This window comes from Gastrolobium bilobum, unplaced genomic scaffold (assembly GCF_033153095.1).
Source record: "Gastrolobium bilobum isolate Gb01-03AN ecotype WA unplaced genomic scaffold, APGP_CSIRO_Gbil_v1 utg66606, whole genome shotgun sequence".
Taxonomy (NCBI): domain Eukaryota; kingdom Viridiplantae; phylum Streptophyta; class Magnoliopsida; order Fabales; family Fabaceae; genus Gastrolobium; species Gastrolobium bilobum.
In genome coordinates, this window is record NW_026898256.1 from 27,846 (window position 1) to 42,099 (window position 14,254).

Genomic DNA, 14,254 nt, shown 5'->3' on the forward strand with positions numbered 1-14,254 from the left:
CACTATATTATAACATAATGTGACACTTTTACACATGCGCGATTGCAAGATTGAGACTTTATTGATCAAAGACTTCACCAATATTAATGTTCGTACACGAGGCCATTAATAATGGTGCTTGAACACTAAAACTATAAATAGATGCATGAATTGTATAAAACCAAACAAAAAAATCCTCTCAATAGGAAACTTGTCATCTCCTGTTCTTCCCTTTTGTCTTGTTAATCGTACACTTTCCATAACATGCAAATATGGTTTTCGTGCTTCTACTTCTTCTACTAAGTGTGTTTCAGACAACAGGTAAACGTTTTATTTGACCTTAGTTTTTATCCTCCTTTGTATTATTTTTATGTCTTAACTTTTAACCCTAAATTCTTTTATTTTTAAGAGGGGGAGCCTGAGCCAAGGATAAGTTGTTCCTTTGCGATTGAAAGGTCAATAATTCAAATTCAGAAAAGGCTGTGTACAAGAATTTTCTCACTCTTATTCTCGGTAATCGGGATTTAATGGATAGTGTTTAATTAGTTTAGTTTACAACCTTCAATTTTTTTTTTATATAATGCAGCAGAACAACCAATAGGAGTGTGCTATGGGCGAGTAGCGAACAATTTACCACCAGCGCAGGAAGTTATACATCTTTACATATCAAATGGCATTAGAAAAATGAGAATATATGATCCTGATCCAGCAACCCTTCAAGCCTTAAGAGGGTCCCACATAGAACTTGTCATTGGGGTCCCTAATGAAGACATTCAATCCCTTGCAAGTGATGCAGCAGAAGCAACTCATTGGGTCCAAAACAATATACTAAACTACTCTCAAGATGTCAAGTTTAGGTACATTGTTGTTGGGAATGAAATAAATCCTACATCAGCAACATCACAATTTGTTCTCCCTGCAATGCAGAATATTTATGCTGCACTTACATCTGCCAACCTACAGAGTCAAATTAAGGTTTCAACAGCTATAGAGTTGTCATTGCTGGGAAGTTCCTATCCTCCATCTGCAGGAGAATTCAATCCATCTTCAAGTTCATATATAAGTCCAATTGTTAGTTTCCTTGTGAATAATGGGGCACCACTTCTTGCCAATGTGTACCCTTATTTTAGCTACATAGGTGACACAAATAATGTCAACCTTGGCTATGCCTTATTCAACTCATCAACAGTTGTGGTGAAGGATGGAGAATATGAGTACCAGAATATCTTTAGTGCACAACTTGGAGCACTTTATGCAGCCCTTGAGAAGGTTGGTGCTCCTGATTTGGAAGTTGTAGTATCAGAAAGTGGATGGCCATCTGATGGTGGTACTGCTGCAACGGTTGATAATGCACAAGCCTATTATAAGAATTTGATCAATCATGTGCGGTTTGGGACTCCAAATAGGCCTAATCAACCCATTGAAACATATTTATTTGCTATGTTTGATGAAAACCAGAAAGGACCTGCTGAAACAGAACGGCATTTTGGTTTGTTCACCCCCCAAAAACAGCCCAAGTACCAAATTAGTTTTACAAACCAACCATATACAGTTAAAAGTTGCTCTCCACGTCTAACAAGGGAAGGATTTTCTTTTGTTTGTATATTTTTCTTATTATTTTTCCTCTGTATAGTATATCTTCAGTAACAGGGGAGAAGATATTTGTTAATATGAAAAATATTTGAATTGATTTCTTTCTTTTATTAGCCAGATTATTTCCTTTATTAGCCAAATTGTATTCTAGGAGTTAGGTTTACTTCTTTAGGCTCATTAGCTTCTTTATTACAAATAGTGTACCCAATGTATATATTTTATGGGTTTTATAATTCTCATTTAACATGAGAATTCAAATTTTTCTACACACCCTTCGATTTCCGTACTGACATGGGTCCTACATATAATTTTTTCTAACACATAGGTCTCACATGCTTCTTATCTCTACAACATGAAAATTGAATTCTCATTTAACATGAGAAAATCAAACCCCATATTTTATACGGTAAACTTTTTGTTATGTAAGAGGAAAGTGAATTCTTTTTCCTGCACTAACATAGGAAATTGTGCCTTATTTTTTTCTTATTTTTTATTTTATAAAATGGCGGGACCCATTATTTCTTTGTGTGAGCAGGAAATTTGACGATTTTTATGTAAAAGGAGGAAAGGAAATCCCTATTTTATATGTAATAAATTAATACTATTTCAGTTTATTCTTTCCAACTTTGTATTAGAGCTTTGATCTTGGAGTCTCGCTTCAACAACAAACCCCTAAGTTTTCCATTTTAGTGCAGTCATCTGCCGTTAATGCAACCAATGCCTTTAGTGCTGGTTTCTCTTGTACCTCTTGAGCACTTGTTGCATGTGAATAATGATCTAACACCATAATACAAGTGTATGTTATCAGCAAATAATATAGGATTATGAGTCCAGTTCCGCGGATATGATTTATAATGTGTGAATCCAAGCAAGGTAATAAGAAATCAATGATTTTTATTGATTGATTTATTGAGTAAAAGGTAATAAAACTACAGCTAACAAATTAAACAAATAATAATAGTAAGTAAAGAGCAGAGGTTAAAAGTATGTATGTGAAAGATAGATTACGATCAATTTTCCTAATACTATAATGATGTAACGGTGTTATAACAATGCTCTGTAATATCTAATTAGTAACTCAATACGTGATTTTATGTAAGGACTCTCGCAGTGTTTTAAAACCCGGCTTGGACCGGCCGGGTTGACCCGGAACTCGGTGACCCGGTGGGTTCCCCAGTCCGAGCGGGTAGTTGGACCGCTTCTGCAGTCAACCGGATTGGACCGGTTGACCCGGCCGAAACCCGGCGACCCGGTTGACTCGGGTTAGACCGGTTATTCCTTTTTTTTTCTTTTTTTTTGGTAAATTTTTTTTTGTTCATAAGAAATATTATTAAAAGTAAGGTGAAAATAATAAGGTATTTTAGATTAGTGAAGTTCGTTTATGTAATTTAGTTGCATCATATAATGATCTCATGAAGTTAAGTGGTGATAAACACTGATGGTCTTATGATCTAATCTCAACGGTGGACACTTTTTTTTAGTGTATATTTCATGCATACTATTTGTTATCGTGATAACAGTGACACTATTTTCTTAGTGTATATTTCATGCATACTATTTGTTATCATGATTTAATTTATCCGTATCATGTCAAGCACAAAAGGTGCATTTAACTTATATTGCAATTTTAATCCAATGTTAGGATATGGTCTAGAGCTAGAAGCTTAAAAGTATATAATATTTGCTATCATTGAAAATCAATTTATTTTTTGAAGCTCATTGATAGTTTTCTCATGTGAATTTTTATTAATATAAGTAATATTTTTATATTTTTAATATGTGAACAATAAATCCGGTTCAACCCGGTTGAACCAGTGACCTAGTGACCCAGTACCTCGACTGGTTCGATGACCGGTCCGAGTTTTAAAACACTGGACTCTCGTAAACCTTACATGTATAACCCAGAACTTAACCCTCATATCTCAATGTTAGAATTAACTACTGAATTCATTGAAGAACAAGTTCAATGGCATTGTGATGTAAATCATCTCTGTACCCACAACTTAATTAAGTTCTTTGACTTAATTAATCCACACTACCTAACAAGGGTCTGAATTCAGAAAACCTCTGGGCCCTAACCTTCTTTATATCAATTATGTACCTTTCAGTATGAAAGCAAGAATAAAATTAAGAAAGCTCATTAAGAAACTAATTAAATATCCATAAAAATAAAATTTAGGCATCTGTTACAATGTTACAACATAGCTACTATATCACTCAACCTAAGGAAAGGTTTAACTCATGATAGAATTAAAGAAAATAGAGAAAAAGAAGAAGAAATCCAAGGAGGAAAGAAACAAAGACGGAAAGCAAGCTAATCCCAGAGCTTCTCGCGCAACACTACTCTGTCACTCATTTTTCTTTTGAGAATCTCTCTAAGGTTCTTCCCTTCCGGGCTAGAAGCCCTTCACAATCTCTTGATTAGTGGGAAAATATGAACATGAATGTGTAAAAGTATATGAGCATGTATCCTTGGGTGTATATATAGGGCAACTGACTTGGGTTTCAAGTTTGGATTTTAATTCGAATTTCTTTTGTTGCAACTCATTCTTCTAGCTTAAATCCTAATAATTCATGTTTATCTTACCATTTTGCCTATTTTTTTAATGTATCTATAGACCTTATACCATGCTTTACAATAAGTGTTTAAACAATACATGGTAAGATCACTTGATTACTTCATTTAGAATTCACAAAATCTCACTTTTCATATTAGGGAATCGATTCCCACCCCTTAAAAATGGGTGGCAATATCTCACATACCTCCCCTGCCTTGAGGGAATCAATTCCAATCCTGAAGGGAAAAAATTCCTGAACTAGGGAACAGATTACCTTCTTGATGAGAATAGATTCCTCAACTAGGGAATTGATTCCCTTCTTGATGGGAACAGATTCCAGTGTGTAAAATTCTTGGCAGTAGCCAACTTTTCGTCCCCTGTTTCTTGGGAATTGATTCCCAACCTATGGGAATCAATTCCTCCCCTGGGCAAAAGCATTTTGGTAGAATTTTGCTACACTAAGGGGATTTGGGATTTCCTCCAAAACTCACATAGGACCTAATAAACCTGATGTTCAATTATTAAAGCATACATACAGCCAACTTTAGGCTTAATCACATGGTCCATCAATGCATCTCTCTCTGAATACCAACATACATCTCTTACATATATCAAATGCAAGTAACATCATGTCCAAATATATCAATTACAATCATCCAAAGAGAACTTAGCTATTACAACACATGATCAAAGTCTTTGCCTATAAACAATATGACAAATACTACCACAATGATCATGGGTTGAGTTCCAAAATATACATCACATGTTTTCAAACTAAAACATATACATATGATGATACAAAATAATATGCATATCAAAATAACAAAAGCAGCAACATGCAACAATTTATATGTACAGTGACCTTTTACCAACGAATGCTCCTGCACCATCAATATCTTAAAGGGGGGTCCCGAAAACGTGGGGTGAGATAAACATATCAGTAAACCAGCAGTCTTTGAAAGATTCATCCACCCTAGTGTTTACTTCAAGTGTTACAGCAATAATAGTAAATAATACATATATACATATCCATGTAGTGTGTAAAATATCTCCATGAGGCATCCCTCTTGAACTCTCGCCTTCCTTAAATTCTCAGATATAAATAGTCCTACTGGCCAGGGAATCTACCATATATGAATCATAGAACATCTTGCAACATACCAAACTTAGGGAAACATTATCCTATGCCACACCCAAAGCATACACATACATATATCAATAAACTAAACTTCTCTCTATTACAATTACATACACTAACAATAACCATTACCCCATCAGGGCTTGGTGGAACAATATCGGGATAAATTCCAAGGTTCGAAGGTTTACCTCAATAGCTTCCAACCCAATCCTTGTCTCACCACCAAGAATGTAAACAACAAAGCTTGTTCTCAAAGCTACAAACTTCGCAATAAACACCTACATCAAGGTGCAATGCAGTCAATCAATTGCATTCATGAATTCATCTATTTTCATCTACACATATAGGCAATTCAAGACATTTCACAAGGTGAAGAACCTACCTTCACTTGGTTCAACTCAAGTAATCAATTCAAGTTCCATTGATTCCACCAATACTTGATCAATTAATGAGGGTCCACTTGCTTTAATCTTCGCATGGACTCAATTAATACAATATCAAACATTCCAACATCCATTACTTGGAATGCAAGAAAACTCACTCATCCAGCATATATTTTCGAAATTTAAAGATGATGGTTGTAACACCCCGTGTATACCCGGTTTGTTATCATATCATCGTATTAAGCAGTGCTTAACAAAAAATGCGCAAAAACTTTTTGCTTTTCAATTATGACGTCATTAATCATCACCAAGTTGATTACTTAATTACTTTCAAAATATTGCCTGTATGTAATTGCAAATACACAGCTATCTACACTGAATAACCTCATAATATAAATAAGTGAGTATCTAAGTCACGAATCTACAACACGTAGTCCGGACAATATCCTGATACATTAATACAACTCGAATCTAAATAAAACATAGTCAATCAATGTGGCATGGACAACCCCCATGCTCACCAAATAAGGCAACAAAGCCCAACAGAGTCTCAACAACAAAATCATAATAATAACATAAAGCATGTCAGCATCCAAGCATAACAGTATAACAGCAAGCATATCACATCAGCTCCGGCCTCCTGCCGCCCGAGGTCTCAATCCCCGAGTTACCTGAACCTGAAATATGTGCCCCAAACGTGGGGTGAGATCTCTAAACAGAAATCTCAGTAAGGCAAGGGGTCCTCAAGAATTTCTCCACCCCAAGCTCACTTACATGTGCAATATAAGTTCAAAAAGAAGGAATATAATATAAGTTCCAAAATCAGTGCAATGCAGCAGAATAATCATGTCATGTGTCAACTATTCTACTGGCCAGAGAAATGCAGGACTTAAATACGTCTATTGCCTACATTCAGTGCAAGTCACTACTTACACCCACCTACAGAATCACCCTATGGCATGTCTCATACATACACAGGCTTACCGTCTAGGTGGAACAACACATACATATTATAAGCACTTGCACATAAAGCTCAACAACATTTCAAAAGCAATACATGAAAACACATCATGCATATAAACCATTCCCCCATGGGGTATGGTGGAACCAACAATGGCTAAACCGAGGACACGAAAGCTTACCTCGCAAGCTAACTATCCAAGCCAAGCTCACACTAGCTCAATGCCCACAAACAACACAATCACAATCTGTTTATACAATAATTAATCATCAATAATCATTGCTCAAGATTCCATTAAGTGATTAAGGCTTTCCAACTCACTTTAAATCATTTCATGCAATTTCTGCAAGAGGTATTCGAATACTCCTCGATGAGTATTAGAATACTCCCTGTCTCCAGAAAGTATTCGACTACTTTCACTCAAGTATTCGAATACCACAAGGCATCTGAATACTTTACACCCAGTATCCGAATACCACAAGGTATCCGAATACAAATACCATAGTATTCGAATACTACCCAGTATTCGATACTTACTCAAAGGTATCTGAATACTTTTCTTCCCAGAAAAGTATCCCAATACTCTTGGAAGGAGTATTTGACTACCAGAGGACAAGTATTCGGATACTACACGAAAAGTATTCGAATACTTATCAAACAGAATGCAGAAATTCGAACTGCTATCTGCATAATTCCCTTTTTTAAGGGTCCAAACGTGATTTGGAGTCCAATGACTCCGTAAACAGATGTTCATTAACATATTTTAGACTCAGAATCTCAGTCCTTAACTCAAATGATTCAAGGTTCACTTTTTTATGGATTAAACAAGCTTAAATCATGAAAATGACAAAGAGGTGGTCATTATATACCTCAAGTGCTCAAAACACCGAAAATGAGACACACTAGGGGTCCTCTACACAGCACCACAACACTGATTTTGCAAAGATGCGAATTTGACCACCAAGCTTGGCCCTTTATGCTAAAAGGTGGCTTCTTGAAGCCTTATATGCCATGACAATGGCTTCACCCAACCAAACTCAAGTGTACAGCCCCAAAGTCAGCAACTCCACTTCACCACAGAGGCTACAACCTCAGAAATGAGACATTCTACACCCTCACAAGACCAACTCCCACAAGCTATAGTGTTTTGGTGAAGAGAAGAGGAATAAAGATGGTTTCTTTGGTGAGTTTTCAAGAGAGGGAGCAATGGAACAGTGGAGGCTCAAGGCTGATGGAAAAGACTCAGAAAACTCACGTAGCAAATGGCACAAAATCATCCTAGGGTTTAGTGCCAAGCCTTATATAGTCCACTTAAGTATTAATCGCACTGTATTAGCGCTAATAGCTACGCTTAGCATTTTAATCCCAAACTTAGGATTCTGAACCTAGCCATTTTTCTAGGATTTGTCATATTTTTATTTTATTTTTCGCAGTACTTTTTCGGTATGCGCTTTTAAGAAGTCGATATCAGTTCTGACACAAGTTCTCATTATTTTGACCTAAAACTCTTTATGCTAGTCTTATATATTATTCTAGGAATATTCCCACACTTATTAAAATTTTCCGGGATACTTCACCGGTACGCATCTGCACTTTTCGTCAGAAAAATGACTTTCAGCATTCTTAAACTCTTACCATAATTATTTAAGCCTTCTTTTAATTATTAGGGTCAATTATGGAATTATCTCATTGTAGACACCATATTTTGTCCAAGGAGATTTGAATTTAAAATAAAACCAAAAAATAAAAAAAAATAAAAAATCTTAAAAGAATTTGATGGATACTATTAACCTATGGGTTGTCCCATTACCTAAAATCACACTTTCTTCCAAAAAAAAATAAAATAAAGCCTTTGTTGTCTCCAATGAGAAAGGACCGATAGCTTCCCTTAATCACACCTTTCACCATCTCATCACATCAAAATAGCACAGCCTATTTGTATTAGAGGCGTAATGTAAGTTTTCAACATCACATGGAGATAAGCTACATATGCAACTGTGCACAAGGCTCAAGCACCCTTTTGTACCCGGCAATAAAAAGGCGCTGCCACTACAAGTCACATAGCCCACTGGTAGAAGCAAAAGCAGAGAAAACAAAAATGAAAGTTTGAAAGGATGTTCATATACGTGGAACCATTGCAAAGCCCTCTTGCATCTGCAACTGACATTGCATCATTGGCCAAGTGCATGAGCTAGGAGAGAGGTATATTATGCCTGATTCCACATCTCCCTCTTTGTTGCTTTAATCTCTTAAATTTTCTAGATACCATCTTAGGGAACGGTATCTCTATTTGCAAAGGCGCAGGAAGCACGGCGGAAGTTCTCTTTATTTCTAGGGATTAGATATTTTTTTAAACTTTTCATTTTTATATGTCTAATAACCCAAACCCAAACCCAAAATTCAAATGTACTTTCCTTGTTTCGTAACTATAGCCTTGTTACCATGTTTTCTTTAGTTGGGCCAGAATCATTAAATAAATAATGGTATTTGATTTTCTCATGTTGCATGAGAATTCAATTCTCATGTTATGACTCAATTAGTGGTGGGTCCCATATTTATTAAAAAAAGAAAAAAAAAAGTTTTGCACGCAAATCGAAGGATCACTAACATAAGAGTTGAATTCTCATGAACATGAGAAAAAGTTTTCCCATAAATAATAGGATGAGAAGAAATAAGAAAAGTGATTAGAATAAAGTAAAAAAGAAATATACAAAATAAAGTTAAAAATAAAACAAAATCAAAAACGTAAAAAGTAAAATAGCCATACTGTATACGTTGCTTATCGTTTATATCCATTTAGATTATATTGTTATCTTTTTATATTGCATCTTTTAAATATCCATTTGTCGATAAAATATGATTGTAAATTTTAGAAGAATCATTTCGACTGTGACAATCTGATGATTTTTAACTATTAATAATAATAAACAAACAAACAGACATTGGTAGTTTGTATTTAAAATTATAAAAAATAAATAAGATTAGTTTGCTATTAATTATGGGGATTAATTTAAGCGTGACGCTTTATTAATCTCATAACTTTTTGATTCATTTTAGCCGTGATGGCTTGGTGATTCCAAATTTATCTCAAACCTTTTGATAATGAAACTTAAAACATTAAGATTTTCAACATAGGGGTAATTTAACTATGACGGCTTGTTAACACCGTATATTTTATTTTGGCTCATTTTATTCGTGATGGTTTGGTGATTCAAAATTTACTGTAAAATTTACAATAAAAAAAATATTTAAAAAAATATAGATCATCAAATCCAAAACTTTCTACTTAATTTCTCTAAAATTGTTTTTTTCTTAAAATTAAAATCAATCAACATACAAATATTTTCTACAGAACGACGTAGCTTTGAGTTCCCAATTGCACCAAGGGATTCGTCGGGGCGGGACCATCCCGTCAAGCACAAAAATAAATTTTCAAAATTAGTTTTCTTTTCTAACAATCAATTTTATTTAATTCTTTGGGGTGAAACAAATATTTAAAATTTTGTCAACAATTTGCACAATTAATACAAGGTGACCGTTTTTATAAACGGACGATGTAGGGTGCTAACACCTTCTCTACTCGTAATCGAGTCCCGAATCCATTTCTGTTATCAAAGACCAGTTTTCTCAAACAAAAAGGTTTTTTCCAATGTTTTTCCAAATAAATATTGGTGGCGACTTCATTGTTTTAATCGTTCAATTTCTTTCGCCGTCACGTCGCGATCCAGTTGCGAAAGCTGGCGACTTCACTGGGGACTTATTTTTAGAGAGTCAAGCCTATTTTATTAATTGTGCAAATTATTGATAAAACTCTATTTTTGTCACATTTATTTTTGTTCGCGTGTGCTTTTTCTTGCATATAGCTCCAATAATTGACATATATCTTGCCTTGTACATATTCTGCTTTGTCTCTATTTTTGCAGCCTTGAGGTCCTAATTATTTTGGGATATACATGTATGTATGCTCCTAGCACACAACTCACACACAATTATGAGTGGGGCCACCCGGGTCTGAGTGAAACATAAGATTAGGTAAGAGGTTGTGTAGTGGTATCCATTTTGGATGTATGTCCTGTTTGGTTATCATGAAAGCCTCATTTAGAGCGTGACTCTTTCAGGATTGTAGTCATTTTGGATGTACATCTTGTTTGACTATTTTTATTTCGAAATGAGATCTGAGCTCTAGAGACCAAACTTCCCGTAGTTATAGAACCACCAAAATGAGAGTTCTCACATGTTAGTAAAATCCCTTGACAGTAAGGTTTTGCAATTTGACAGAAACCTATTCATGGCACGAAGGGAGCATACTTCATTCTTACTCTCTACATGTTTCCAATCATCATGAATTCATATTTCAACTACTCATGCAAATGCATAATGAATCATGAAGGCATAAAAATTATCTTCATCATTTCAAAAAAAAAAATTCAAAAAAATCATCATGCATCATTCTTTGTACTCACTCACCCACATTGTCTATCTTACACTATTTCAGGAAAGTTTGTTAGAGAACTGTTTGAATTTTAGTTTGATCGTGAGTATCATTATTATAAATATGGGATCCAATCACAGTGAGACACCATCATCAATGTTGAGGAAAATTTTGCATCTCAAAGCTAAAAAGCCTGAAACTGAGAGTTTGAAGGTTCTGGGCCGAATGTTAAAGAAACCACATCAGTTGACCCTCGCTAGAAAGTATGGGAATGTCCTAGATCTATTGGAGATAGATGTTCAAGTTGAGGCAATCACTGCAATTGCTCAATATTATGATTCACCTCTACGATGCTTCACTTTTCAAGATTTTCAGTTAGCCCCTACATTGGAAGAGTTTGAGCGAATCTTTGGGCTATATTTAGAAGATGAAAAACCTTATCGTTACATTGGGCATTACCCTTCCATGCATGTTGTTGCTGAGATTTTGAAAGTCTCGATGAGAGACTTACAGGAAAGGAAGCAAATTCGGAATGAAACTGTGGGATTTCTGAGAAAGTATCTAGAAGAACATCTTCACCACCTAGCAGAAGTAGGGGAATGGGAAACTTTCATTGATGTGTTAGCCCTCACTATTTATGGCATTCTCATATTCCCTAATATTAATGAATTTGTGGACTTTGCAGCCATTGATGTATTTGTGGCACGCAAATTCAAATGTGAAAACCCAGTCTCAGCCATTCTTGCTGATGTTTACTATACCTTGAGCTTTTGTCATGAAAGGAAAGGGAAGCGGATCTTGTGTTGTCTACCAGTGTTATTCATATGGCTCACTTCTCATATGTTTAATAGAGGATACAAAGTGGCGTGCCCGATCGCTGATTTTCGGATGTATCAGTTGAAAGCCAAAAGTGGTCGTGAGTGGGTGCAAACTTTAGCCAAGCTTGATGGAAAGAGTGTTCGTTGGTATCTTGAATGGGCAAAGATAGAAGCTTTGGTTTACCAATGTTGGAATTTTCCCAATGTGCCTCTGCAAGGTACTCGTGGATGTATCAATTACAATCCATCTTTGGCATTACGACAACTTGGTTATGCTATGAAAGAGGCTCCTACTGAAGACATAACAATTCCTTTCCTCCTTTATGATCTCAGCCATGAGAATACTGCGATGATCAGAAAGGTCCGAGGTGCTTGGGATAAGGTAGTAAGCAAAGGTAAAGAATTGGGGGTAAGAAGTTGTGATTGCAAAGAAAACTATCGTAAATGGGTTAAAGACCGAGTTAAAGAAGTCAAGTTACCATTCCAAATTCCTGTAACTCTTGCAGTTAGTGAAACACCAATTCTCAAACCTGTTGAGGATGAAGAGTTGAAAGAGGTGAAGTCTAGATTAATGATGGCCGAGGCAGAGAAAAAGAAGCTAAAACAAGAGTTGGAAGAAGCAAGGCAAACATGTCGGGCATTGGAACGAAAAAACATTTAGAGAGATCATAGTTTTGAAGGAGCTAATAAGAAAGCTAGAACCGAAGAACACCTCAAGCTTAAAACGCAGGATTGCTTAAAAGCGACAAACAAAGAATTGGGACTTCGAGGGAAAGAAAGGGATAAGGCTCTGGCTGAGAACCAACAAATCAACAAATCTTTGTAGCACCAGGGTGGACCGTATACTGGCCCTTATGAGCCTCTGTCATCACCTCCTCAGTCAACGGACCTCGAGGAACCACAATCCTCTTCTGGAAAGTCAACAATTCGTCCTCATTCCATGACACACCGTCCTGGTTCTTTACATAATCTAGGCAATCTGTAACACCCCGTATATATTCAGTAATGTTATCATATCATCGTATTAAGCTGCGCTTAATTAAAAATGCGAAATATCTTTTTTCTTTTCAATTATGACGTCATTATCATTACCAACTTGCTTAATTAATCAATTAAATAAAATCATGTCTGTATGTAAATTGCAAAAGACAGCTAATTGAAATATCTCATTAATTAAAATAACAGATATAAGTCTCTAGTCACGGAACTACAACACGTAGACCGGACAACCTACTAAGTTATACAACTCAACTCAAAGTACTAACATAAAGTGGCATGGACAAACCCCATGCTCACCCAAATAAGGCACAAGCCCAGCAGAAGTCTCAACATCAACAACATAATAAAAGCAACTAAAAACATAACATCAGCAGAATATCCAGCATCCAACATGTCAGCATAATAAACAGCAATATCATCAACTAAGCTCTGGCCTACTGTCGCCAGAGGCATCAGCCCCCATACTACCTGAACCTGAAATAAGTGCCCCCAAACGTGGGGTGAGATCTCTAAACAAGAAATCTCAGTAAGGCAAGGGGTCCTCAAGGATCTTCCACCCCAAGCTCACTTACATGTGCAATATAAGTTCCAAAACAGTTTAACAATATCATTTCCAAAATAGTGCAATGCAGCAAATAATCATGTCATGTGTGTCAATACAATAATCTACTGGCAAGAGAAATGTAGGAATACGTCTATTACCCACACAGTACGCGCCCTGTCGTACCTACCCTTAGGATACCATCACATCGGGTGAACACCACATACATATCATAAGCCATTGCACATATCAGCTCAAAAGCATTTCAAATATATCAAAGCATGTAACACAGCATGCATATAAACCATTCCCCCATGGGGTATGGTGGAACCACAACATAGCTAAACCGAAGACACGAAAGCTTACCTCACAAGCTAACAATCCAAGCCAAGAGTCCACAGCTCAAAGTCCAAACACAGCAGAATCACAATCTGTTATGGACCAATAATATATCAACAATCATACTCAACAAGCATACAACATAAAGACAACGTCTTTCCTTACATTTTATGTCTTAAGGCTTCACACAAGCCTAGAGACCTTAATCACTTGATTCTGACTTAGTTCAATCATTACAGAAGTTCAACTTTCTCAAACTAGGCTCCACAAACCCCCAATAGCCTACTGTATGAACAGTGCAGCTACTATTCTTCAAAATCCCAGAATATCCGGATATTTGTCGGGGGCATATCCGGATATCAATATCCGGATATCACAGAACCCCATATCCGGATATCACTGAACTATATATCCGGATATCAATATCTGGATATCCATATCCGGATATTTCGCGACATAATGCAGTTCTGCATTTTCGCGAAGATGTCATCCAAAGGTTCCTCTTTTACCAAT

General features: G+C 36.0%; 2 protein-coding genes across 2 annotated transcripts; both read left to right on the forward strand.

Annotated features, from left to right (window-relative positions):
• Positions 1-251: 251 nt before the first annotated feature.
• On the forward strand, positions 252-2,324 carry LOC133314267 (glucan endo-1,3-beta-glucosidase-like). Its single transcript, XM_061515714.1, has 3 exons — positions 252-306; positions 569-1,575; positions 2,208-2,324. Exons 1-3 carry the CDS (start codon positions 252-254, stop codon positions 2,322-2,324), a joined length of 1,179 nt encoding a protein of 392 aa, XP_061371698.1.
• Positions 2,325-11,167: 8,843 nt separating this feature from the next.
• On the forward strand, positions 11,168-12,523 carry LOC133314268 (uncharacterized). Its single transcript, XM_061515715.1, has one exon. The coding sequence runs from the start codon at positions 11,168-11,170 to the stop codon at positions 12,521-12,523; it is 1,356 nt and encodes a 451-aa protein (XP_061371699.1).
• The last annotated feature ends 1,731 nt before the right edge of the window (positions 12,524-14,254 follow it).

Coding starts and splice junctions, on each gene's coding strand:
- LOC133314267 (XM_061515714.1), top strand. CDS start 252: ATGGTTTTCGTGCTTCTACTTCTTCTACTAAGTGTGTTTCAGACAACA. Junction 307..568: donor GTTTCAGACAACAGGTAAAC/GTTTTATTTGAC, acceptor ATAATGCAGCAG/AACAACCAATAGGAGTGTGC. Junction 1,576..2,207: donor CAAGGGAAGGATTTTCTTTT/GTTTGTATATTT, acceptor ACTTTGTATTAG/AGCTTTGATCTTGGAGTCTC.
- LOC133314268 (XM_061515715.1), top strand. CDS start 11,168: ATGGGATCCAATCACAGTGAGACACCATCATCAATGTTGAGGAAAATT.